At 47.9% G+C, this 25,262-nt stretch overlaps 5 protein-coding genes across 5 annotated transcripts; 3 read left to right on the top strand and 2 right to left on the bottom strand.

Annotated features, from left to right (window-relative positions):
• Nucleotides 1-151: 151 nt before the first annotated feature.
• Nucleotides 152-1,267, top strand: EAH_00040050 (hypothetical protein; the record flags this gene model as incomplete). Its single annotated transcript, XM_013391887.1, has 5 exons — nucleotides 152-181; nucleotides 350-427; nucleotides 633-710; nucleotides 916-993; nucleotides 1,199-1,267. The coding sequence occupies 5 exons, from the start codon at nucleotides 152-154 to the stop codon at nucleotides 1,265-1,267; spliced, it is 333 nt and encodes a 110-aa protein (XP_013247341.1).
• A 3,498-nt stretch (nucleotides 1,268-4,765) lies between these two features.
• Nucleotides 4,766-7,642, top strand: EAH_00040040 (serine/threonine protein phosphatase, putative; the record flags this gene model as incomplete). Its single annotated transcript, XM_013391886.1, has 8 exons — nucleotides 4,766-5,135; nucleotides 5,325-5,441; nucleotides 5,658-6,163; nucleotides 6,323-6,478; nucleotides 6,612-6,747; nucleotides 6,941-7,131; nucleotides 7,335-7,396; nucleotides 7,537-7,642. The coding sequence occupies 8 exons, from the start codon at nucleotides 4,766-4,768 to the stop codon at nucleotides 7,640-7,642; spliced, it is 1,644 nt and encodes a 547-aa protein (XP_013247340.1).
• A 694-nt stretch (nucleotides 7,643-8,336) lies between these two features.
• EAH_00040030 (Peptidase, M20/M25/M40 family protein, related, related) lies at nucleotides 8,337-16,458 on the bottom strand (the record flags this gene model as incomplete). The annotated part of the gene is made up of 10 exons (XM_013391885.1): nucleotides 8,337-8,693; nucleotides 8,903-9,116; nucleotides 9,235-9,289; nucleotides 9,591-9,674; nucleotides 10,062-11,040; nucleotides 11,599-11,704; nucleotides 12,150-12,719; nucleotides 13,129-13,250; nucleotides 13,719-13,843; nucleotides 14,190-16,458. 10 exons carry the CDS (start codon nucleotides 16,456-16,458, stop codon nucleotides 8,337-8,339), a joined length of 4,881 nt encoding a protein of 1,626 aa, XP_013247339.1.
• Nucleotides 16,459-18,470: 2,012 nt separating this feature from the next.
• On the bottom strand, nucleotides 18,471-22,701 carry EAH_00040020 (SPRY domain-containing protein, putative; the record flags this gene model as incomplete). The annotated part of the gene is made up of 6 exons (XM_013391884.1): nucleotides 18,471-19,064; nucleotides 19,359-19,496; nucleotides 19,720-19,841; nucleotides 20,219-20,576; nucleotides 20,897-21,216; nucleotides 21,966-22,701. 6 exons carry the CDS (start codon nucleotides 22,699-22,701, stop codon nucleotides 18,471-18,473), a joined length of 2,268 nt encoding a protein of 755 aa, XP_013247338.1.
• A 941-nt stretch (nucleotides 22,702-23,642) lies between these two features.
• On the top strand, nucleotides 23,643-24,983 carry EAH_00040010 (casein kinase II beta chain, putative; the record flags this gene model as incomplete). The annotated part of the gene is made up of 2 exons (XM_013391883.1): nucleotides 23,643-24,149; nucleotides 24,873-24,983. Coding segments are annotated over 2 exons (618 nt in total), but the record flags the coding sequence as incomplete, so codon positions are not given.
• Nucleotides 24,984-25,262: the final 279 nt, after the last annotated feature.

The raw sequence follows: 25,262 nt of genomic DNA, 5'->3' as shown, positions 1-25,262 counted from the left end.
ATAGCATGATCACCTATGATTCCTTGAACTGCGTTTTGCTATGATGCTCTACTTTTCTTGGTGCAGGTGGAGTCGGGGGCCAGGCCCTTCGAACAGGTGCGTGCAGAGTGGAACGGGTTTTTATGGATAACGGCACTCAATGGAATGCGTGATGCGCCACTCCAAAGTCAACTACTTTGTGGTGCGACTATCTGTGTGAATACTGCAGGGGGCGATCAGCAGGGACGTTCTGGAGCAGGTGCGTGTGGGATGGGCGTTTCTGTAGGGTCCGGACAATCAGGCAATAGTATGATCACCTATGTTTCCTTGAACTGCGTTTTGGTATAATGCTCTGTTTTTCCTGCTGCAGGTGGAGTCGGGGGCCAGGCCCTTCGAACAGGTGCGTGCAGAGTGGAACGTGTGTTTATGGATAACGGCACTCAATGGAGTGCGTGATGCGCCACTCCAAAGTCAACTACTTTGTGCTGCGACTATCTGTGTGAATGCTGCAGGGGGCGATCAGCAGGGACGTTCTGGAGCAGGTGCGTGTGGGATGGGTGTTTCTGTAGGGTCCGGACAATCAGGCAATAGCATGATCACCTATGTTTCCTTGAACTGCGTTTTGCTATAATGCGTTTTTTTTCTTGCTGCAGGCGGCGGTGAGGGCCAGGCCCTTCGAACAGGTGCGTGCAGAGTGGAACGTGTGTTTATGGATAACGGCACTCAATGGAGTGCGTGATGCGCCACTCCAAAGTCAACTACTTTGTGCTGCGACTATCTGTGTGAATGCTGCAGGGGGCGATCAGCAGGGACGTTCTGGAACAGGTGCGTGTGGGATGGGCGTTTCTGTAGGGTCCGGACAATCAAACAATAGCATGATCACCGATGATTTCTTGAACTGCGTTTTGCTATCATGATCTTTTTTTCCTGCTGCAGGTGGAGTCGGGGGCCAGTCCCTTCGAACAGGTGCGTGCAGAGTGGAACGTGTGTTTATGGATAACGGCACTCAATGGAGTGCGTGATGCGCCACTCCAAAGTCAACTACTTTGTGCTGCGACTATCTGTGTGAATGCTGCAGGGGGCGATCAGCAGGGACGTTCTGGAGCAGGTGCGTGTGGGATGGGCGTTTCTGTAGGGTCCGGACAATCAAGCAATAGCATTGTCACCTATGTTTCCTTGAACTGCGTTTTGCTATGATGCTCTGTTTTTCCTGCTGCAGGTGGAGTCGGGGGCCAGGCCCTTCGAACAGGTGCGTGAACATCAGCTTGACATTCGTTGCCAAGAGTGATGTCTTTTGTCAACTTTGAGAGCCACCGGCAATTGATTGCTCCTTTTCGAAGTGAACTTGCGGCAGAATAAGGCAAATCTATGCGCTAGCGACGCCCATCCAAGTAACCTCTTCAGTGTTCTGTTGAATTGGAAGTTCCCACGTTTAAAAAAGATGCAGTTGCAGCCAAGAGCAGCCCATACTGCCACACAGGCAAGAGTGATTTGTATTTGCCTAGCTCTGGTTTGCAGCTTAAGTAGCCACAGCTAAGTCTATACCTTTTTAGCACCTCGCATCGCTGTGACGAACGGACAGCTGCCGGTGTGTCGTACGGGCCGTACACACAGGCCGGTGATTGGCGATTGCGCGGCAATCCGAATCGTTGTAACACTGGGAGGGGCGGCTCCTGAAGAATGTTTCAACTGACTAAACGTTCGTTTTCGTTGGCACGGCTATGCCAATGAACAGCAGGAGCTCTAGCCAGGCACGCTTCAGATGAGTCACTAGCCAGTTTTCCCAAGATTCATGCAATAGGCCCATTGCTCCGTATGGATCATAGCAGTATGATCTGTAGTTGCCAGGGAGAAACTACTTTAGCACCAGGTGCTTTGCAAGTCTGAATTGCCGCCATACAAAGAACCCCGTATTTCGCTTGTAGGAAGTCATTTTGCTTTAAGATTTGGCGTGCGCGTAGGAAATGGCGGTGCGTATCTTGCTCAAAAGTGTTCCTAATAGGGAAGCTGTACTGCGCAGTGGATCCATTTCGTCCTGAAACAATGATATTCAAAGCTGGTCGCTACTAACAACGAACAAAGTTCTGACTTTATTGCCGATGCATTCTCGTTAGTGTCTGCAACCTAGACCTTTTCAGGAGCAGAAGTGCTCACTCAGTACGCGCCCCTATATGCAAGGCAGCACTCGACTTCCTGAGAACTCCTCACCAGCCTGAAAGACAGGGCATTTTTTCAACAGTACAGTGCTACATGCACCAACCACAGCCCCCATATAGTGGCGTTACCTACAGGATGCATGGTCTGGCCAAAGCTGATGCGTAAACACTTACTTGGCCGTGGTAGGCAGCCTGTATGCAAGCAGAAGTACAAAAATCGTCTGCACTCTACAACTGCAAACAGCAAAAGGTTAGGGCTGTGCTTGCATGTGAAGGCGCCTCACATTTCTGTTCCATTTACAGTAGGTGTTATAGATCATTCCAGGCCGCTTCCTAACCCCCAGCGCCAGGCCCTTGAGGTGCTGTGCCCAGAACGTCTGGGGACTGGAGAGGCCAACCGTTTCCTACTAGTTCATACCTTAAGTCGTTTTGCTCGATTGCAGGTCAGGACGGCAACTGAATAAGATCGCAGATTCTAGAGTGGCGGCGAAGTTCAGCCAATGGTTTGCCAACACAACCTCTTCTAAAATGCCGGTCTCTCGTATTTCGGGAAGTGGAGTGGACTTCAAGAACTCAGCATTGCCAGTCCTAGGCAGCTCGTCGTTGCTTCATTTTCTCGCTAGGGCTGGGTATCACCGAGCAAGCTAGAAAAACATCTGAACATCTTCCTACAGCAAAACAGCTGCCAAACAGCATTCTCTCCTAGCTCGTATTGAGGATAAGTTCGACCCAATCCCTCGTAAGGGGTGAACTAAGTTAGTGCATGCAGTGCTGCGTCTTTAACATCTTCAGCGGCTCGATAGCTACTCATGAAACGCGTCCAAGTAAGTGGATTATTTCCTTTCCCTACAAAGACCGCTGAACTGCGCATGGAACGTTCACTTCCACCGAACATTTCAGGGGAAAATTCGTCTCTTAAATTTTGCTGACACGTATTATCCTAAACCCCTCTCCGTAAAGCTAAAAATGTAAACGTTGCAGGCGCGCCTGACTTTCAACACAAAATCTAGGCGGGTCGCAGATGCATGCAGCAGCTGGATATGAATGGAAAACACAACCAAGTGGATAACTTTATGAGCTTCCGCGCAGGAGGCCTTCATTTGCATGCATATTAGCTAGGCATCCAGTTCTGCTCGGGTACAACCAGCGACATTTGTGTATGTTTCGGAGCGAACCAACCAGCTTCGGACTGTAAATGAACCAAATAGCCTTAATTCCTTCTTCATGAACCTTTAACCGCACCAATCAGTCTTAAAAATGTATTTTTGCCTCCCCAATGAGCATCACCCACAACTTCGGTGGCACCGCATTGTTTTTTTTTTTGGAGAGTAGACAAAATATCACGTAATCAGTGAGCCGCAAAGTACAACGCAAAGTTTAAGCAGTCTCACCACAATGGTGCCACACTTGTCGTTATTCCTACATCCATACTTCAGCACAGAACAGAACATATCACTGTGCCACCAGGAGGTACATGCCTTTCATCGCCTTAAACTCCTTTTCCCTGTGTAGATGAAGAAAACCTTCTATCTTCCTCGAGAGACAACACATCTCCGAACGTGCCTTCAAACACAACGTACGTTTCGACGGCGCTCGAGTTACAGGACTTTCGCAGTGTTGCTTTTAATCTTGAAACACTCCTCCAAAAAAGCACTGGGCTGTTCCTGCTCCTCTGGTTTGCTGCCCATCATCCCCCAGCCGTTGTGGGGCGCTGCTTGGCCATAAGCCGACCCCCAAAGGCACAACAGATCCACCGGGAAGCCGCCGCTGGGTATATTTACAACGTGGCCCTTGTAAAATACTCATTCCTGTGGGCGGTAGATGAAGAACGCCCAAATGCAGTGAAGCTCACAGATGGCTGCCCAGTGATAGTTGGACTCAGGTGCTCATTTAAAGCAATACACCAACATGAGGTTGTGTGCATTCAGGTAGACTGCAGTTACACAACTGACTACAGGCTGCGTTCTTCATGCCCGCCTGTGGGCGTTTGTAACGTTTACTTCCACGGAGCGGGCTCTGGTGGAGCACGATTTGCGCTTCTGAACTTCGCCAGACAAGCTTTTCGACCTTTTCAATAGCATAAAATGCGTGCCTTATCCGAACAGTTAGACCCACCGATGTCGTCTTTGCAAAACGCCCAATCAAAGTAGTCGCACACACATCCTAGCACCTGTCGAAAAAAAGCTTCCGTCACTAGTCATACGGCGATAAATCAGTCCAAAGTGGCAATATTAATACTAGAATTCACATCCGATATGCTTTACTTTCTGTGTCTCAGACATCCGTGCGCCGGCACAACCAGGAGTGGTGGCTCTACGTGTAACACTGGTACAGCGCGCATGCATTGGCTTTCCTCCTCTTCGCCATCTATAATCGTGCACCACAGCTTCTTGATCCCACTGTAATATTTTCTTCTTGAAATCATAGACTTTTAAGTCACGTGGGCCAGGGTACACTTGCTTGAATTCACTGTGCCTAGGAAGCAGAGCCGTCGTTGTAGCGTGCGAGCAATTCTTGTCTGTGGTTCATTTGTCCCCCTATTTCTTATCTGCTGGCCTTTTGGAGGGCTGAGTAGAAGTACATGACAGGGAGCTCGGAGCAAATCGCCTGCTCTCACGCCATCGTGCCTCATGGCGGAAGGCAGTGATTCCGCAGGCATCAGTGGCAACTCAGCAGAGTCTTTACGCAAGGAGGCAGCGAAGAGGAGAGACGGTGAGATGGCGGTCGATGGAGGAAGCTCGTGCGCCGCAAAAGAAGCTGGCGATGGCGCCGAACGTGACGGAAAGAATGATGCTCTCGGCTGCTCTCCCCTGGAGAAAGCAGAAGCTTTCAAGACAGAGGGCAATGAACTCTTTAAACAACACCAATATGCGGAGGCAGTCTCCAAGTACTCTGCTGCAATAGATACGATCGATGAGTCATCGCTGGACCCCAAAGAAACGCAGCTGCATGTCTACCTCTGCAACAGGTCGTTCGCGCATCTAAGAATGGAAAACTTTGGTATGATATTACCCTCTGGCATTCTTATCTCATTCCGAATGCAGGTGGTGCTCAGTATTTGGTTGTTTGGTCATTGTCCCTTTTGCTTCACTGGGGCGCATGGCCCATGCACAACGAATTACAAGCAAGCCCTGCATAGGGCCGACTTTTTATTGTCTGCCGGAGTTGTACAACTGTTTGCTTTCACAGGGTCGGCAATCATCGATGCCGAACGTGCTCTGGAGCTTAACCCAAAGTTTTCAAAGGGGTATTACCGCCGTGGGACTGGCTACTTCTGCCTGGGGAACCTGAAAGCTGCACAGCGCGGTGAATATTGTCCCTCTACATCATTGGCCCAGTGTTTTCCGCATTGTTGCATCATCTGTCTACTCACTTAACGAATAAGAACGAACTTGAAGTGGATGTATTTACTGGACAAATCTTTCTTAGTTTCTGGGGTGTGTGCGAAGAATCGTACGTCAAGAAAAGTTCATTAGCTGCACTTGTTAACGGAGGGGAAGTATGTGTGACTGGGTTTCTCAGATTTCGAAAGAGTATGCCAGCTGCGTGGCGGGAAGGATGCCGATGCTCTTTCTCGTCTGAACGAGTGCAAGAAGCAGCTTAGAGCTCAGGCGTTTGCAGCGGCAATTCGTACGAAGCAGACAATACCTGCGTCGAAGCAGGTTCTGGCTGAGGGTATAGAGAAGCTATTTCCAGTCGCGCCGGGCTATGCAGGGCCCGTCTATGAGAAGGGAAAAGTTGATGCAAAGTTCCTTGAATCTCTTCGCTCGTGGCTGCAAAACCCAGAGAATCGACTGCACCCGCAGTATGCTTATGCAATGGCGGTAGACTTCATTGAAATACTCGAGCCTCTGCCATCCCTAGTCAACCTGGAAATCCCCGCAGATAAGGAAATTACAGTTTGTGGAGACGTTCACGGACAGTTTTATGATTTAATGCATATCTTCACGATCAACGGAATGCCCTCTGAAGATAATCCGTATCTCTTCAATGGAGACATAGTCGACAGAGGCAGCTTCTCAGTTGAGGTAAGGCAGAACAGAGTCATTGCCCGCGAACCTAAACTACGGTATGGGGGTGCCATGGCGTACCGATGTTGTGATATACCGTCCGTTGCATTCATACATACTACGGAAGATTGATTAAACGCTTCCATTGTCTGGTTCTGGGGCTACGACTGCGTACAGGTCCTGCTCATGATGGTTGCGTGCAAACTGGCTTATCCGAACCACATGCACATTACTCGCGGAAACCACGAGACTTGTGAGATGAATGCGATGTACGGATTCAAGGGAGAAATGCTGCACAAGTATGATGAGCGTCTCTACCAAATCTTCAGTGAAGTGAGCTGTGCTGGCCAATTGCCGGGACCCGCACCAGGTGCTCAACTCTCTTGTAAGCTTCCATGCTGCATATTACCACTGGAACAAACCTCCAACGGGAGACTGTTGTTGTTTTCTTTCGTCTGTGCTGTAGGCGTTCCGCTTGTTGCCGCTGGCCTTTGTAGTGAACAACAAAGCATTTGTAGTTCATGGAGGTCTATCTCGTCAGCAAAATGTAACGCTGGACGACATACGCAAGATTGACCGCAACAAGGAGCCAGGATCTGATGGTGGGTATCCCTTTGTTGGAGGTGGCCGTGGGTGCAAGTTTCTTTTCCCTTCTGCGTTTTCCCACCTGAACTCGCTAGCCTAAAGGTTGGGGGTGTTCATGCATTAAGTCTTCACCTTCTGGGGAGTGTCTGTATATATGATTCGTATTGCGCCGAGATTAGGCTTTTCCCTATGATTGGGCATTTCATGCAGTGCTGATGACGGACTTGTTGTGGTCTGACCCTTCTGCACTTCCTGGACTTACACCGTCAAAGAGAGGAGTTGCATGCCAGTTCGGCCCAGATATAACGGCGAAGTTTCTAAAGGACAACAACTTGAGCTTCGTTATTCGTTCACACGAAATGAAGGAAGAGGGATATGAAGTTGAACATGGCGGGAAGCTGGTAACATGCGCCTCCCTGTTTTGCTTCCTAGCAGATAACTACACGATCACGTTTACCACTGGCACGGCTTATGAAGTTAAGAAAGGGCCATTAGCATAGCGAACTGTAGCCATTAATGGGATGTGGCGGCGGTGTATAGCGTGGAACAGCGGTGTAACTTTGAAATACGACAGCTCATCCTCATGTTTGTTGCTTCTCTGCAGATCACTGTGTTTAGCGCTCCAAATTATTGCGACGAAATGGGCAATAAGGGAGCTTTTATCAGGTATGCAGATCCGACTAGTAGTGCCAGGAGCACCATGTGTTGCTATTCCTTTTGCTAATCCTTCGATTTCTGTCTCTCTTCACGTTTTGCGCATGTTGAGGTTTCTTTCCAGTGTTTTCCAAGTCTTTTGCCTTGCTCAGACTGAATGGCTCAGAGATGAAGCCTAAATTCCACCAGTTCACGGCGGTTGCGCATCCTCCAGGACCTGCCATGCAGTATGCTAATCCCATGCTTAGTTTCATATAGGCCGACAAGTGTTTTCTGATGGTGAACCCATTGCGTTTCCCCACATGCCCCTATGGCTCTTGTTGGAGACCGAAAGGGCCCTTCCTACACACGCAATACACAGACTATACGCCTTTCAAATTGGGAAAAGGATAACAAGGACCCAAGAGGAGGGGACCGTCTGATACGTGTCCATGCGACATACAGTGTGCGTCTCCCTCAGTCGTTGTTTGACATCTTTGTCGTTCCGTCCTTTGGCGCTAACCGGCTGCCACCCTTAGCAGCCGTGGCGGCATCCCTAAGCGAATTTCATCGAAGGGTACGAGGGTAACACGGCAGGGGATTTGGCGTAAATGAATGCTGCCGGAGAGAGCCATACTTCGCTGCCCCCGTTGCCGATAGACGAGAGCAGCGAACTGCGTCGAGATGCGTGTGCACTGGTTCTTTGACTTAATTTAAAGGCCATTTGCCATTTTGTGCAGCTGCATCCCATGCCTGCATCTTGGGAGTGTGCTGGGCATCTTCCACCGTGCTGCACTACAGTACGCAGTGGTAGCAGTTACGTTTCATTGAACCATAGGAAAAGCTGGTGCTGAAATAGCTCTTCTGATTGCCACTTTGTCAACACGCTGTTGCACACTGTTATTTCTATCCCGAAACATGGGCATGTATGCATATTGTCAGTTTACAGAAAGTCGCGCTAAAACTGCACCTTTTAGTCGAAAGCAAACTTCGCGGAAAAGGGCGCACGCGGCAAAATCCACTCTGCAGCATCGGCGTAGCTGCCCGCAGCGGTTGTATGCTTCGGCAATGCATTGACTAGCCTCTCCCAAAAAGTGTTGAGGCGACTGGAGATATTCCCTGCCTCAGATGCTTCACCAAGATACGGCATACCGCCGCCAGCTTCAGCTTCGGGTGGCGGAGTTCTGAAGTGCAAGGGCCCCTTGTCTTCAGTCTGGGCGAGAGAAGGGGGGATAGGAAGTTTCAGAACTGTGCTGAAAAGCGGCGTTTCTGCACAGCTAGTGTTCGGTGCCGCTAGGTCGAATAAACCCGAACGCGTTGTGAAGCGGACCTGATCACATTCGCAAGCAGAATTTCTCTGAGCTTAAGTTTTTTCGATAAGACTGGCCCAGGAATGTGTTCAGTCGCTGCACTTCACACCAGCACGCCTGTACGTCCTCCAGGAATGCCTTCTCCACTGCGGTGTTTCATTTCCTGGGCTCTACGGACTGTACTAAATGCGCGCTAGAAGCATGCAGAGCTACTGTCAGCAATGCCCACCGTTATGTTCCCTTGGAAGAAGAATTCGAGCTTCGTCATAACGGGAGGCGTTGGAGTTGCTATAGTAACCACGTAACAGTCGCACTGCATAAGCCGTTGAAGCGGTGCCTGGCGCTCCAAATTCCACCTTTTAAGTCCAGCGGCCGGGAGCGCAACAGCCAGCAGCGAAGCGCCTCCAATGAGCAGCCTCAGGCGCGTTTCGTCCTTAGCGTCGCTGTAAACGCAAAGAAGAAGACAAGGAAACCAAGCACCGCGTGTATCGCTAATGGCCACCAAAGAAATCTTTCCTTCAGCAGTGCTAGCTGCATCTGGATCCCCTCGTCACAGTTCACTTCTCATCACACGCTGAGTCACGCGACTTGTCTTCATCATCGTCTCTGCTATTTGCTTAAAACCGGAGGGCACAAAACACACCACAGCCACCGCCGCGCAAACAAGTAGAACACAGACAAGGCGAGCAAACGAAACGGTTCTGCTCTCAATGACTAGGAGAGGCCAAACAGCTGCGCATACGCAGGCCATTGGCAGTGTCGATACGGACTCGTAATGTACGTTCACTTCGCCTCGTAGTCCTGGACTAAACACGCGGCTAGTTTGCATGGGTGTGGATGGCGGGAGAAACGCCTGAAGGCGCAAAAAGCTACACCAATTCCTGTAGGTCATTCGTTGCTATCTGTTTTACACGCACCTCTGGTTGTCGCAGTCCCATCATCATGAACGTCGTGAAGGATTTCCACACTTTCCAACGACAAGATTGTGAAGATAACAACAACTGACACGAAAGAACTTATAATACACCGTAGTGTTCACATCGCTGAGGTTATTGAGAGCACCTGCGCATTAGTGTAGAGACTCCAATGCATGCGAGTGGTGCTCAGCCTGTGGAGGTGGGCGAGGGTCAAGGGGGCTTTTTGTGAGGGGGCTTCCTCCATAAGAAGAAAGGCAGGAGGCCCTTTTGCTTTCGAGCATCTAGACATTCTATTTTCCTCAGAACTGGTGCAGATATTCTCTCTTTCAATTGCAGCAGTGCCTTTTCCAGTTGTTCCAGACGCAGTTCCCTCTCCTCCACTATCAGACAAAGTCACTGCATTTTTGTTTGAATGTTTTAGGCCACCTGAAACCGCAGTGTGGGGGGGAGAAGAAGTTTGGTGGGTTTCACTCAAAGAGGAAGAGGCCGATGCTGCTGCTGCTGCTTCTTCTTCTGCCGCCACCACGGCATTGCGCATTGCAGATAGCACAGAAGGAGCATCGGCAAACGCGGGATTCCAAAACACCTGAGATCCCAGCCCCATCACTGCAACGCCTTGGGTGGAGTGACGCAAGAGCGGCGGGCTGCGATACGTAAAGGAGAAAGGCTCCAACTTAGCGGTAAAGCGGGAGGCATCTGTTGCTGCAGTGGCTGCGGACGCTTCGTGCACTTGCGGCTGTTCTGTGTCCTTTTGGATGCTGCCGGCAAGGCGTGTTCCGCTTCCATTTGCATTGCCGCTGTCGTTGTTGGCGCTGCTTCCCCAAGGAAAAAAAGCGGTGATCTTTGAGCGTCTGAAAACAACGAAGTGCAGCTGCAGCGGCCTTTCTGCGGAGAAAGGGAAGTCCTCAGAAGGCAGCAAGTAGTGGCCAAGGCTAAAAGGCAGCAGGCCTAAAAGAGAACGGTGCGGCTTCGACTGGTGGTGGGCCCCCTGAACTACAGTAGCGTCTGCTGCAGTAGGCAGCAGCGGCAAACTGACAGCCCCTTCATTGTCACGTTTGTCTATTCTTTCACCACCAGCAGAAATATCCTCGGCCTCCGGCAGCAGCTGCTGCTGCAGAGGTAAATGATCCACGAGCGGGGGAAGAAGCGCAGGGGAAGTGTTGAGTGCAGCAGCAGCAACCATAGCAGCCACTGCAGCAGCAACTACACCCAATCCCCAATACCGCCAGTTGCTCTCCACTACATGGGAAGAGGCAGCAGTTGTCTTCAGGTTTTTTGGAATTCGCCTGGAGAAGTGCAGAAAATAAAAGATGGAGGGACAGAGAACAGCAGGCAGCAGCAGCAACACCGGCAGCAAAACCCCAAAGTTCAACAGCAAATCTATCTGCAGCAGCGACTCCCCGTTGCGACCCGCGGGGCCGCTGGTGCCATCGAGGAGCGCCAGATGTGCCTAAGAAAAACACACAGAAATCACTTGAGAAACACAAAGACACTTCATTATCTGAAGTGAATATGTGGGGAAGCGTACAGACAGCTCATCCTCATGCATAAATACACTGCCGATGCAGCAAAAAGCCTGTCTAAACACACTTCATATCGCTTGCATAGGGGCCAACCTCCTATTAAGGTTCTGCAAACAAATGTCAGGTGTACTCACACCTTGTCAACATCTTAAAGTAGCTCACTAGCCACTTTTTGCTGCTACCACTAGAGGCAAATTAAATCATGCTGCTTCTGGGGCTTTGGAGTGCAGCTGCTTGCAACTGAGTCAGAGCTTATTACACGGGGACGGGGGGAGGAGCTGCACATACACCCCGCAGGGATGCAGCAGTTAATACTTACCTGAAATAAAAACACCAAAGGTATAAACCCCCCCAACGCGCTTGCCAGCTGTAGAACGCAGCCTCTTCTGGCTGACGTCCTGAGAGTTGTGGCTTTGTCATTTCTCTTATCAATTTCATTCCTCTCGGAGTTCCCGATGCTGCTGCTGCTGCATTTGCTGCTGTACCTGCTGGTGCTTCTGCTGCTGCGTATGCTCCAGAACAACAGCAAAGCCACTCGTGGGCCGACAAGCCCCAGCAGCAGCAGTAGCAGGTAGAAGGAGGCGAAGAGGCCTGAACAGCAAACACGAAAGATAATATTTTAAGACGATAAGAACCCCTTTCTTTTGGCCGCATTTGTTCATTTGAAGGACGAAGCCGTGCATTTGGCGCAGTCAACAGGAGACACAGAGCAATGAACTCTCGCTGCATGCACTTACGCAGCCTATGCAGAACGAAGCAAAGAACAAGCAACACTAGCAGAGGAGCCTCTCCTGCTGCATGCATGCAAATTAGCGGCTGGCTGCTGAAGGCAAAACGCCGACTCAGCCTGCAGATCCGGAAAGAAATTCTCGTATAAAGACAACATAGCATGCAGAAGAACTGACTGCACAACAGCAGCAGTAGCACTCATGAACAGCACCCCTTAGAAGAAGCAGCACCCCAAGCAGCAGAAACAGCAGCTTCATCAGCAACCCCACCAACAACAACCACAGAAGCAAGAGCCGAACCAGCTCACTTGCGAAAGAAGACAGCGTCCCAGCACCAGATCAGCGCAGCAAACGCCAGAAGGCCACGAGTGGCTGCAGCAAGCGGCCAGTGTATGTACAGCTGCCCATACATCTGCAGGAGTAGCGCCCCGAGAACGGAAACGCCGCAGGCAGCAGCAGCAGCAGCAAGGCAGCTGCATCCGAAGGCCAAGGAGCTGAATATCACCAGAGCCATTGATGTCTGTACACCGAGGACCGTTTTCTGCAGTTTATAATTCAAGAACAACAGCAGACACCCAATGGCCGCGAGCGGCGTGAACGTCTCCCAAGGCAGAACCAACACCACCATCCCCAGAAAGTCTTGATAGAAGGGGATATCAGGAGTTTCCTGCTTCTGAGTTGCTGCTGAAGGCTCTACGGCAAGTGCAGCAGTCATCTGCAGCAGCGGCCGCAGCAAATGCAGCACGGTGCTCCCCGTGTGCTGCAGAGAGCCGCTGTGCAAATTCTCTAAGTTATCTCGCGGTGTATGGTAAGTCGAACCGTCGCCAATCCAGGCTAAGTCCAGCCCTCCCTCAATCCCCAACACCTCCGTCCAAACTCTGAAAAAAAACGCAAAATGAGTAGCAGCAAAACGCATGCATGCATGCACGCGTGCATGCATGCATGCAGGGCAGTCTCAGAACCCGAGACTCAACTCCCATCATGCACGGAAGCATGCATGCATGGATTCATGCATGCATTAATGGGGACAGCAGTCAACGCAGGAAGGCCCCTCAAGCAGTAAGGGCCTCTTAAAGGATCCGCTGAATAAGGTAACAGCAGCCCCTCCTCTAACTAAATGTGTCCCTGCTTTCTTAGGGGCTTCACGGGGTCAACCTCCTTTCAGAGGGCCCCTCTTCGTTTAGGGGCCCCTCTTTTCTTAGGGGACCCTCTTCTTTTGGGGGCCCCTCTTCTTTTAGGGGCCCCTCTTCTTTTAGGGCCCCTCTCTTGCCTCTTTCAGTTGCGCACCTGAAGTCCGTTACTCCTGGAAATAGACCGGAGTTCCAAACATCTGAGGCGATTGAATTTGCACTGGGTGACGGCAGTGCGGCAATGGCTGTAAGGAGCCTCCCTGCCATCGGCTTGGGCATCTGCAGCAATACAGTTAGCACATTGTTTCTTTCATTTCAAGCCCCGATGTATTCATGCATGCAGCTTGGAGCGCATGCATTGGAAATAATACACAGAGAAATTAATTTGCATCAAACACGCAAACACATCCAGACCAAAAAACTACAACACGAGACCCCCTCTCACAGAAGACATCCCTACTGCAGCAGCACCTATGCATCCCCTCACGTGCATGCACGTGCATGCATCGATTTGTAGGTGTATGTACAGTGTGTTTCTTTGGGCCTCGTGCATGCATGCATGCGTGCGTGCATGTGCCCTAGAGGGTGCGTGACGTAGTTAAGGCATCTGACGGACTGCTTGGGACTTGCGCAGTGTATGTACAGCCCCGTAAATATTTTAAAGTTGATGTTGATTGGGCAAAGAAGCACAAGGAGACGAAAAGCGCAACAAACGTCACAAGAGAACAGAAGAAACCAAAGCCTCACCTGCAGCAGATAAGACCCTCCTCGCGACCCCGAAGCCTCTAAATTGACAGCAACACGAATGCCCCGAGCAGACGGGTGCTGGGAACCGAACGCATGCGAGGCCAGCAGCATCACCTCTTCAGCTCCTGCAGCAGTGCCCCCACCATAAACACAAACAAACAAATACGAACATAAATATAAACCCGAGAGAATTAAGCCCTATACTGGCAGACCCTAAGTCATGATGCATGCAACTACACCCTGAAGGGAAAGACAAGCAGCATTCGCAAACACCTCACGCAGACCCTCAAGCCAGAACATACTCCCACCCTCATCTATATCTTCTGAAGTGCAAGTGCTGCATGCAGTGGCGGGGCTACTGCCTGTTACGCATGCATTTTTGTTGGGGTTTCCCCGGAGTGCCCCTGGGGGCCCCCAAGGCCTTGGGTGTGCCTCGATGCAAACCGCTTCTTACGAGCTGCAGAGACACACCGTTGAGGTTTATAATGAGGGGGGTAGATATGGATTCGTCTTCATGGGTTTGCTGCTGCTGCTCCTGCTGCTGCTGTTGCTCTTGCTGCTGCTGCTCGTGCAGGCCCCACAGTGTCTGTTGGCGCCTGTGTACAGTTCTGAGGTGTCTGTACACCGCAGCCCTCGCAACCTCCAGCGCAACTGCGCACATCCCGAGATCATCACTAATTCCAGGAGAAGAGGGAGCAGAGTCGTAGTGTGCCGCGAGCATCACTGCAGAAGGAGCAGGAGCACGAGCAGCAGCACGTCTTCCTCCTTGCTCTTTGCTGCAGCCCTTCAAGGCTTCTGCTGCATGCACTGCGTCCTTAGGGGACCCCTGAAGGCACTCCGACTGGGTTGGGAGCCCCTCTGAACAACGTGCATTGCTTGCCTGTGCATCTGCGGGCTTCAAGACAGCGCAGCTGCTGCTGCTGCTGCTGATACTGCTGCTGCTGATACTTCTGCTGCTGTTGCTGCTGCCTGCAGCAGGTAAAGCAAGAGGTTTAATTTCGAGTGTGAAGTTGCGAGGTGCTGCATACAGCGCGGTGCGAAGACCCGCATACTCCAAGGCAAACCCCCCAGCAGCACCGCCCCAGAACCCCACATCCAAAGCTAAGACGGAGCTCACCAACTGACGCAGCACCCAGCTGCCTGTTGTTGTTGTTGCTGCTGCTGCTTCTGCTGCTGTTGTTGCTGCTGCTTCTGCTGCTGCTGTTTCTGCTGCTGTTGCTGCAGAGAAACTCCTGTCGAGCTCTTCCTGAGGCAGCAAGTGCAGCAGCTGCAGCAATTGCTGCAGCGAATACACCTGCAAGTCGTTAGACGAAAAAGCCGCATGCACCCCTTTACCCTCTTTTAAAGATGTAGCGGCGGAAGCTGTTGAAGTACCTCCTCCCTGCTGCTGCTGTTGCTGCTGCTGCTTCTGCTCTTGTTGCTGTTGCTTCTCCTTCTGCTCTTGTTGCTGCTGCTGCTGCTGCTCGGGTTGCTGCTGCTGCTGCTGCTGTTGTTGTTTGTGTTGCTTTAGAGCAAGGCCAATTAGGGCAGAGACAGTGGAAGGAGGAGCAAGGAAATGCCGCGTCATTACAAGACACTGCACTTTGCGAATGAAAGTACCCGAAACAAAAACAGAAGAAGACGAATCCAAGACGCCAGGACTGTCTGTACACTCCAACTCTCCCCACACCTCGGAATCTGCTGCTGCTGCTGCTGCTCCTGCTGCTGCTGTTCCTGCTGCTGCTGCTGTTCCTGCTGCTGCTGCTGCTCCTCTATTCTCAAAGGAGGCAACGGCTTCTGCTGCTGCGGATGGAGAGAAGGGGTCTTGTGCTGCTGCTCTCCTCACTGCTGCAGCACATATCTGACGTTGCTGCTCGCTGCTGCATGCAGGCCCCAATTCCTCCTGCGTATGCTGCAGCAGCAATTCATGAAATCCCGTTGCTGCTGCTGCTGCTGCTGCTGCTCTGTGGTGCTGCTGCTGCTGCAGCAGCACGTGGTGCAGCTGCACGACGCCACACAGACATGTCTCAATATCAGTCACCTGCCCAGGAGGCCTAATACGCTGCAACCTCGTTGCCGCTGCTGCTGCTGCTGCTGCTTTCGTTTCTGCTGCCGCTGCTGCTGCTGAGTAGTCTTCTTCAGATCCCGCTGAATCTTCTTCTTCTCCTGCTACTGCTGCACTCCCTGCTGCTGCTTGTGCTGCACTTCCTCGCGGCTTGTGCGTCACCAGCAGCACATAACTCAACCGCCCCACGACCGCTTGCATTTCAGCTCCTGCTGCTGTTGCTGCTCCTCCTGCTGCTGCTTCATCTGTAGCTGATGTTGCCGTTGCAGCTGCTTGCGGTGCTGCACCGGCAGCACCTGTCCCTGAAGATTCTCTTTCTACATTATCTGAATATGGGTAGGAAAGCATGAGGAGGTGCTTCAGTACAAAGGAGTGCAGCAGCAGCGGTGCTGCGACTTCGTTGTCGCAGCTGCCGACTGTACGTACACTGCGCGCTGCTGGCTGCAGCAGCAGCTTGGCCCTGTCTTCGCTGAATTCATCTGCTGGTGCGTCTATTGGGGATGCCTGGGGGAGGTGAAAATGATTTGCAGCAGCCGACAGCAGCGCAAGCAGAAGGATTGCTGAAGTAAATAGAAGCAAGAGAAGCGCCGAGCACCCCGAAGGGCCCCCTGCATGCGTTAGAGGGTCAGCTTTCTTTGGAACTTGCAAGAAGGGGGCCCTCTGTCGTGTTGCAGTTTCTGTTTCTTCTTCCGTCATTCTGCTGAGGCCGAGAAGCAGCCGCCTCGCGGCGAGGTGTCTGTACACCTGAAGTAGCTGTGCTCGTTCGTAGTTAATCTTGCAGTGTACACACTTCTTTTAAAACCCCTATACAAACTAACCCTCAAAATTAAATTACTTCGGAGGCCTCCTGTGTAAGTAAGAGACGCTCACCCTCCCTCCTCTGCGTTTTGTCTGCGTCGTCGGCAGTTCAGGTGTACAGGCAGCTTTATGCAGATGTTAGACAAATACAGCGAACAAAAGCATCATTTTAATTCAATTTTCACAAATAAAAAACAGAATAAAAAGGAAAATAACAAAAATAGCTATTTATACTACAACTCAACATGCAATCGAGCTGTAGGGGGCCGCCTCTCTCTGCTTGGCTGGGGGGCCCCACGCCCTTTAGCTGCAGATTTAGAGTTAAATAAACCCTAGTGATTATTATTAATTATTAATTATTAATTATTTATCATTTATTAAGTGTTTAATGAACACTTAGCTGAGGAAAATTGTCGATGTGTTTCTCCGTTATTCTCCTATTATTATTATTATTATTATTATTATTTATTTGCCTTCAATTATTCTTGTACTGTTGCTTTCAGAGTAGGGCGGGGCCAGCGATCCTCCCGGTGTATGTACACCTCAATGTTCGCCTGTTGTTTTCCTAAGCCATTGAAGTGCATGCGCTATTTATAACAACGGCAGCACCCCCTTTACCTACTTTCTTGAGGTATTTAAAAATGAAAGAGGCGCGTCTCAGCGTCTTCTCCTGACTCCGTTTTGCATAATTCAAGTAAACCTGAAAAGAATTAAACATTTATTTCTCTGACTTTCTCCCTTTATCTCTCTGTCTCGCTAGAAGTAAATGTACAAGCGCCATCTACACCATCCAAGCGACACCCCAAACTTTACTCAACTTCCTTTCCTTTACACTTTATAATAAAGCATAATAGGGGGTTTATTACGGGATTATACAGCCCCTAATAAACCCCCTACTATGTTTTGTTAGGGTTTTTATAAAGCCTTATTAAACCACAAATAAACTAATAAGTGTTAAAACCCTAATTAAAAACTAGTAACTCAGACCGAGTAAACCCCAGTTCAAACCCTATTAAACCCTAATAAAACCCTTTCGAAACCCTAATAAACCCTAATAAACCCCAACTCAGCGGGAATAAACCCCAAGTAAAACCCTAATAAACCCTAAGGAAAACCCTAAACCCTCTTCAAAACCCTAATAAGCCCTGGTGCACCCTAAGAAAAACCCTAATCAACACTAACGCAAACCGTAATAAGCCTCAGCGCAAACCCTAATAAATCCTAAAAAAACCCTAGTAAGGCCCTAATAAACCCTCAGACAAACCCTCATAAACCCCAATTCAAACGCTGATAAACCCTTAAAATCTGTGCAAGAAGAAGCTGAAGCCGTATTTGAGTTCTTTAAACCTTTCAATACGTTATCCTCAATCATAAACAATGCACTAAATGCAATCAATTGAGATAACGGCGTGCATGAAGACATCCATGCATGCATCCAGACATCCAGACATCAATGCATGCATGCATCCATGCATGCATGCAGACGTCAATGCATGCACACAAAGGAGCTGTTTAAATGCAGCACAAGACCAACGCAAGCATCGAATGAACGGAAATATTCTTTGAAAAAGGGCAGCAGCATTTCAGGTGTATGTACACCGTATCATCATCTCCAAGCAGGGGCCCCTAGAAGAGAGGCCTCACTATTAAACATAAGAATAAAGAAGACAAGAGCAACCAATCTAGCCAAGTGAAATAAAACAAGCAGCCGTCTCCTGTGCACACCTTTGAGGTGTATGTACACCGCAGCAACTCCCCAATTCGCTGTTTTATTTCTTCCCCCCATCAAGCAGAGATAAAAAGACGGAGAAGAGAGTAGAAATAATAAACCTTGAGTATTTTTCTTTACAAATAGTAATATATATAATTATTTTTATTATTTTTATGATTATTACTATAAAGCGAAACCCTCAATGCACACGCACAAAGTCAGTAGCGGCCCTGCTGCTGGTAATACCCACCCCTCGACCCTCCTCCGTAGTTAGGGGGGCCCTGCCAGCCTCTGTTATTCGAGTATGCATCATGCCACTGCTGCTGCTGATGGTGCTGCTGCTGCTGGTAGTGCTGCTGTCCTCCCCGCGAGTCATACACCCCGTGCTGCTGCTGCCGCTGCTGCGAGTAATAATTGCTGTCGTACCCCTGCTGATGCTGCTGCTGGTAATGAGAATCATACTCGTATCCTCCTCCATATCCACCATTCCCCCCTGAATTATATCGGGGGCCCCCATTGCTGCTGCTCCTATGCTGCTCCTGCCAGCCCCCTTGGGGGCCCCCCCCGCCCCACTGCTGCTGCTGCCCCTGACCTCCCCAGGGGCCCCGTCCCCCTTGGGGGCCCCCATAGCCTTGGGGGCCCCGTCCACCAGGGGGGCCCCCTTGGGGTCCCCCACCCCCGGACCAGGATTGGTGAGGGGGGCCCCCATGGGGGCCCCCCCAAGACGAATGGGGGCCCCCAGAAGGGTTTGCTTGCCAGTGATCTCCTTTGTGTCTTTTTGCTGCTGATGCGTCTGCATCACCATACCCTCCACGAGCCTCAATGTGAGGTTTGGGTTGCCGATTATTCTGAAGAAAGAAACAAATAGCAGAGAGGAAAGGTATATGTGGGGAGGTGTCTGTACACCTCAGATTTCCTTTTAAATTTGAAGTGTAAAGAAATCCATACCTTTTATGGTAGTAAGTGCATACATGTTGCTTCTTAGAATTGAAGTAATTAATTTAATCAATTTAATTAATTAATTTAATTAATTAATTAAAGTTCAGCACTGAAAATATTTGCAAAGAAGGTGTTGTCTCTGCCTCACCACTCCTGGGTTGTTTGCTTTGTATGCTCTTCCCTCTTCATTAATTCTTCTTATTTCTCGTCTACTTTCGCTCTCCGGCATTTCTACATAATCAATTACTGTAAACCCGTCATCAAACGAAGGGAGAGCAAATGCCGCCTGCAACAAGCCGAAAACAAAGCAAAGAAAAGCATATCTGAGAGAAGACGAGAATAAGAACTATAGATAGATAGAAATGAAGACACGCATGCATGCATATACACCCCTTTATTATGTTAGTATGATATTGTCTGCCTATGTTTGCTCTCTCTTTCAAGTTGATATACACTAGCCCCTTGGAAGGGCAAAGCATTTTCTTCTATCTATCTTTAAATGCATTTACCTTCATATCCATCACTGCAGACACAGGCACCATCTTCCCTTCTTCTCTTTCTCTCTTTTGGGTTCGCTCCTGAAGCGTCCGCTCGTCTGTCACCATCACTACGCACCGCCGCACCCCCCAAGCTGCAGCAGCAACAGCAGCAACAGCAGCAGCAGCAACAGCAGGGAACAGCAGGAATACGAGCAAGCAACAGAGAACAGCAGTAGAAGGGGAGGGCAGCTGCTGAAAATGAATTAACTGGGAGAAAAGAATGAAACAGATAGAAGAAAGCTGCAGAAGTGCAACAGCTACTGGCCCATACAAAGACAAACAAACAAAGACAGCTGCTGCTGCATCATTTCTTCTTCTTTCTCCTTATCTATTCCTCCGAATAAACCCCCAAAACAGCCCCACCTACAGCAACCTATTGGCGCTTATATGCATCTATTGCATGCATGCATGCATGTATGCGCGTGTGTGCGTGTATGTGTGTTGGGGTGTATGTAGAGGTGTTGCGTACAGAGGAAAGGCTGCACTTTTCTTGCTCTTGCGCGTTTGAAGACATTTGTTTGATCAATAATGATATTTCTCGGCACTACACCTGAGCCTGCATATGCGACGAGGCTATTAAATACTTCTGTAGCAGTAGACATGAGCTCTTCCCAGCGATTTGCATAATTTGCTTGTCTCTTTAACCCCATGACTTTCATTTGATCTATAACTGCATTTGTTCCTAACAACACATACGCCTTCTTCGGGTGTCTATCCACATGCTTCTCCAACCAATATGTCTTTCCGCATGCAGGCAAACCGCACATCATTATAAACTCGCACTCTGATACAGACTGCGGATGCTCCACTGGGTTAGGCAACAGCTCCTACACCGCAGCAAACAAACAAACAAAATCAATGCATTAATTAACTTATTTATTAACTATATCATTTATTTTATCTTATTTATTTGATTTATCTACTTATTTACTAGAAAATGAAGACAGTACGACATTCAAAAGGGAAACAAACGCAGAAATAAATGGTAAGGAAATCAAAACTGGCGAAGTAGACAGACAAAGATGCAGACACCTCAACAGCAGCAGCAGCAACAGCAGCAGCAGCAACAGCAGCAGCAGCAACAGCAGCAGCAGCAACAGCAGCAGCAGCAGCAACAGCAGCAGGATATGCGTCAGATGTTTCTTACATTGTGTGGTAGGTCGCCAATGAATTTGAACTGAGGCCCAGGGGGTTTAAATGACTGATTTTTTTCACTAAAATTAACAGAAAAATTGTAGTTTTTAACGTAGATATGCGGGAAGAGACCTGTCTCTCTTACAGCTGCAGGCAATTCAAATGCAGTTCCTAGATACTGTCCATTCTTAGTAAAAGACAATACTAAATTTTCAAAGTCTATACAAACACCTATCACATCTCCTTCACCAAACGACGCCCCGTAGTCGCTATACTTGCGATTTGTTGATTTCTTTCCAGTCCCTCCAAAGCCCCACGATTCTGCTGAGTCTCCTGGTGTACGTACACCCCAAATATGCATGCACAAACAGACAAACAAACAGATATAATATTATATAATTAAGGGTATATGAAGAAACAAATAAATACACAAATAAAAGACTAACTCGCAAACATATCAACAACAAAGGCGAACAAAAAGAATTAAAATATGTAAGAAGACATAGCTATAACAAATACAAACAAACAAATAAACATACAGACAGACAACAAACTCAGGGGGAAATGCACTAATAACAAACACTATATGCAAATGATAAACAAATTCAGATAAAAAGAATCAATAAAGAGAAAACTATGGCTGTATATATAACAAGTACACAGAAACGCATTAATAACAAACACAAACACAAACAAACATCTCAACAAAAACAAAAAAATCTCCTTTATAAACAAACAAGCCAAGACAAAATGAAACAAAGCGAGCATTAAATATAATAATTATAATATAATAATAACAAAAGTAATAAACAACTTTATAATTGTAATATTATTCAAATATAATAAAACTGAAGAAACGACACTGCAAAGACAGCCATAGTAATAAAACAGGCTGAAAAAAACACAACGAAAAATAAATAAAACAAAATAAACAAACAAACGAACAAGCCCCGCTAAACTAAACAAACATCAGCATCTTTTATATCGTGCAGCAGCTGCGGTTGCAGGTATTGGAGTGTGTTTAGAGAGAAAAGAGTAAAAAGAAGAAAGAAATGTGCAGAAGAAGAAATAAAAAGACTAACCGAGATGTAAACTTGTGAGGGGTTGACTGACACCAACTCTGCAGACATGCTGAGTATTAATAGGAGTATCCGGCATAACGACAGGCGCTGACTTTTGCTCAACTTTCACCTCAAAGAAGAATTTACCTCTTCCTTTAACACCGCAAGAAGCACGTACACCTTTCCACATATACTGGAAGCCCCCTGTGTGCATGCATGTCGCTCTTAAAGGGTTTTCTTTATCTATTTGTAAATCTAAATGTGAATCCGCAGCATCTAAATAAACATTAGGGCGAGCCCCTCCTGAAGATGATGATGAAGCACTGGGAAGATCATACACTATTTTTGGTAGGCCGTTCGCAAGCAGCTCCGGGCCTTTCCCTCCTTTTGTAGCTTCAGCTGTCTGTACACCTGGTGCAGCGCTGGATGATGCTGGGGCGCCAGCTGATGATGCTGCAGTAGACGATGCAGCAGCAGGAGAAGCTGCAGTAGATGCAGCAGCTGCAGCGGGAGCTGATGCTGCATTGGTTTGAACTGTTTCTTTTGATGAATCGGCATTCTTTTCGCTAGCTGCTGACTGTTCTTTCGATTGGGGTGTATCTACAGCTGAACTGCCGCTCTCCGATGCAGCAGTCCCCGATGGTTTCTTCTCAGGTACTTCTTTTTCCTCTGCTGCAGGTTGGGTTTCATTTGCTTTATTCTTCTCTTCATTCCCTGCAGCTCCAGAGCCCTTCTCACCAGTGGTTGGCGGCACCATTTCGGGTGTATGTACGGTTGGAAGGCACAGCGCAGTTGCTTCACTTGTGCATTTATTCTGCTGCTTCCAGGTGATCGCTGCAGCAGCAGCCAGCAGCAACAACAGCAAATATGCAGCAGGACAGAGAAAGTCAGCAGAGGAGGCCCGACGTCAACAGCTGTGGAGGTGAGGCGGCAAGCAGCTCCTGTTGGTGTTTTCACAGCTTTCCCCTTGGTAAAGAAGAGAGAGACAATGCAAAAGAAGAAGAGGAGCCCCTGCTCAGCCTATGTGTAAAGCAGAAAAAAGAAAACTGCTGCAGAAACCGAAGGGGAGGCCACAGAGGTCTGCAGATGTATTGGAGGATCTGCCGCTGTTGTTCTATTAAATACAGCAGACAGCTGAAATCTTGCAGCTTCTTGTCAAGATAAATAGAGGTTGAAATTATTCGAACAAAATCAACAGGACAATCGTTGGGTGAATACAATACTGCTGCTCTGCGGGGGCTGTATCAGCGGTAACGGGGCTCTGCTTGCATGCAGGTCGGCTCAGTTTGAAGGTGAATGCAAAGGAATATTCATAGGAAAGCGTTTAACTCAAGTATATATGGAGTTTAGCATTCCAATTAGAGAGAAGAAAGACTCGTCTTCATCCGTTCCTGTTCAGAGCAGATCATCACGTTCTTCGAGGTGTCTGTACACCACAACTAAATGATTCGCTTTTGCGTATTGGCGGTTACTTTGCATCATTTCTTCTTCTTGAGAGTGCGTTATGATTGAAACTCTGCATGCAAAACGGTCAGCCAATTTCCTGGCTTTTTCTTTTTTCCTCTCACTGTTGTTTCCCTTGTTTCTCTCCTGCGGAGTTGAACGACCGCATTTCTTCCTTGCATCTGCTCCGTGGGTTTTTTGAACTCTGCCTTCTATATATTCATCCGGGGGTTTCCATTGTTCTTTAAGCCACCCATGAGCTCAGCAGAAGCAAAGAGTGCTGCAGGAGGCGACAGAACGCCCGGCGGTGGCGGCGATCTGCAAAACGCAGCAGCAGCAGCAGGTGGGGGAGCAGAAGGCCGTGGCGAAGGCCACGGAGGGGGACCCCCAGGATATTTGTTTTCGACTGTAGCGTCTATGTTTCTGAAAGGCAGTGAAGAAGAAGAGGAGGAGGAGGAGGAAGAAGAAGAAGAGGAAGAAGAGGAAGAGGAAGAAGGGTGGATATCATGGTTTTGCTCTCTTGAAGGGCATGATTGTTTTGCTGAGGTTGATGAAGAATATATAAGAGACACTTTTAACCTATTTGGGCTTAAATCTGCTGTTAACAACTTTGAGGGAGCAATGGATATGATTCTAGGAGACGCACCCGATGAAGAAGAAGTCGCCGATCAAAATTTTATTGAAGTTTATCGTGATGCTGTAGATTTATACGGGCTCATTCACGCTCGTTATATTATCTCCCCAAGGGGACTTCCCCAAATGGTGTGTACATACACCTCAGAGAACAGATGGCAGCAAAGAAATAAGTTTGATATAGTCAAATTATTATCTAATTATTAATAATATAATAGTTGTATTATTGTACTATAAATAGCTTCATTATCTGCACGCACACAGAGGACAGACAAACAGTTAAACAAACAAACACACAAAAAAACAGACGAAAAAACAAAACAAGAGAAAAGCAGTCGTTTACTTTTTCTGTGGATTTAACTTTCCGCGTTTTCCCCCCACTTCTCTGTTTTATACCACCTCAATAGAAACTCGAATAAGATAATAATAATAATTAATAATAATAATTACTATTATTAATCATTATTAATAATAATAATAATGTTCATAGGAGTGCAGTGAATAGTCTTTTTAATACTACGACAATGGTAGTAATCACGCTGTCTATAATGATGATCAGTTGCTGATTATTATATTATTATTAATGCTTTATCATTATTAATATGATTAGTATTATTAACATTATTAATATTGATGATATTATTAATATTATTAGTATTAATATTATTATTAGTAGTTTTGTAATCCGACAAAGAAGTGCTTCACTTATTAATAGACCTTCTTTTCTCGTTTTTTTTTCGTTGTTCTGTTTGATTGCATTTAGGTTTTATATAACCTACCTCACCTTATTAATTAAATTAAATTAAATTAAATTAGATTAAATTAAATTTGAATATTGTTTATGTTTCTCAGAGGGACAGGTTTATAGACGAAGTGTTTGGGCACTGCCCGCGCGTATTGTGCGATAGACAAATTCTTTTGCCAGTCGGGCTGTCTCCTGATCTCCGTCTTCATAAACTTCAGGTAATGTTTGCATTAATTCGCTCTTTATTTATTTACTCTTTTTTCTGCGGATTATCCTCTGCTTCAAAAATATTTCGTCTAGTTAAAGTGTATTATGCGTGTAGTTGTTTGTATTATCACCCTATGTTGATGTTCCTTATAAATAAATAGATGTAAATATATATATATATGTATATGTATATATATGTATATGTATATGTATATGTATATGTATGTGTATATGTATATGTATATGTATATGTATATGTATATGTATATGTATATGTATATGTATATGTA

This window comes from Eimeria acervulina, genomic scaffold (genome assembly GCF_000499425.1).
Source record: "Eimeria acervulina Houghton genomic scaffold, Eah_scaff481, whole genome shotgun sequence".
NCBI lineage: Eukaryota > Apicomplexa > Conoidasida > Eucoccidiorida > Eimeriidae > Eimeria > Eimeria acervulina.
The sequence above is the reverse complement of the archived record's forward strand: the minus strand, read 5'-3'. Positions and strand labels throughout refer to the sequence as shown.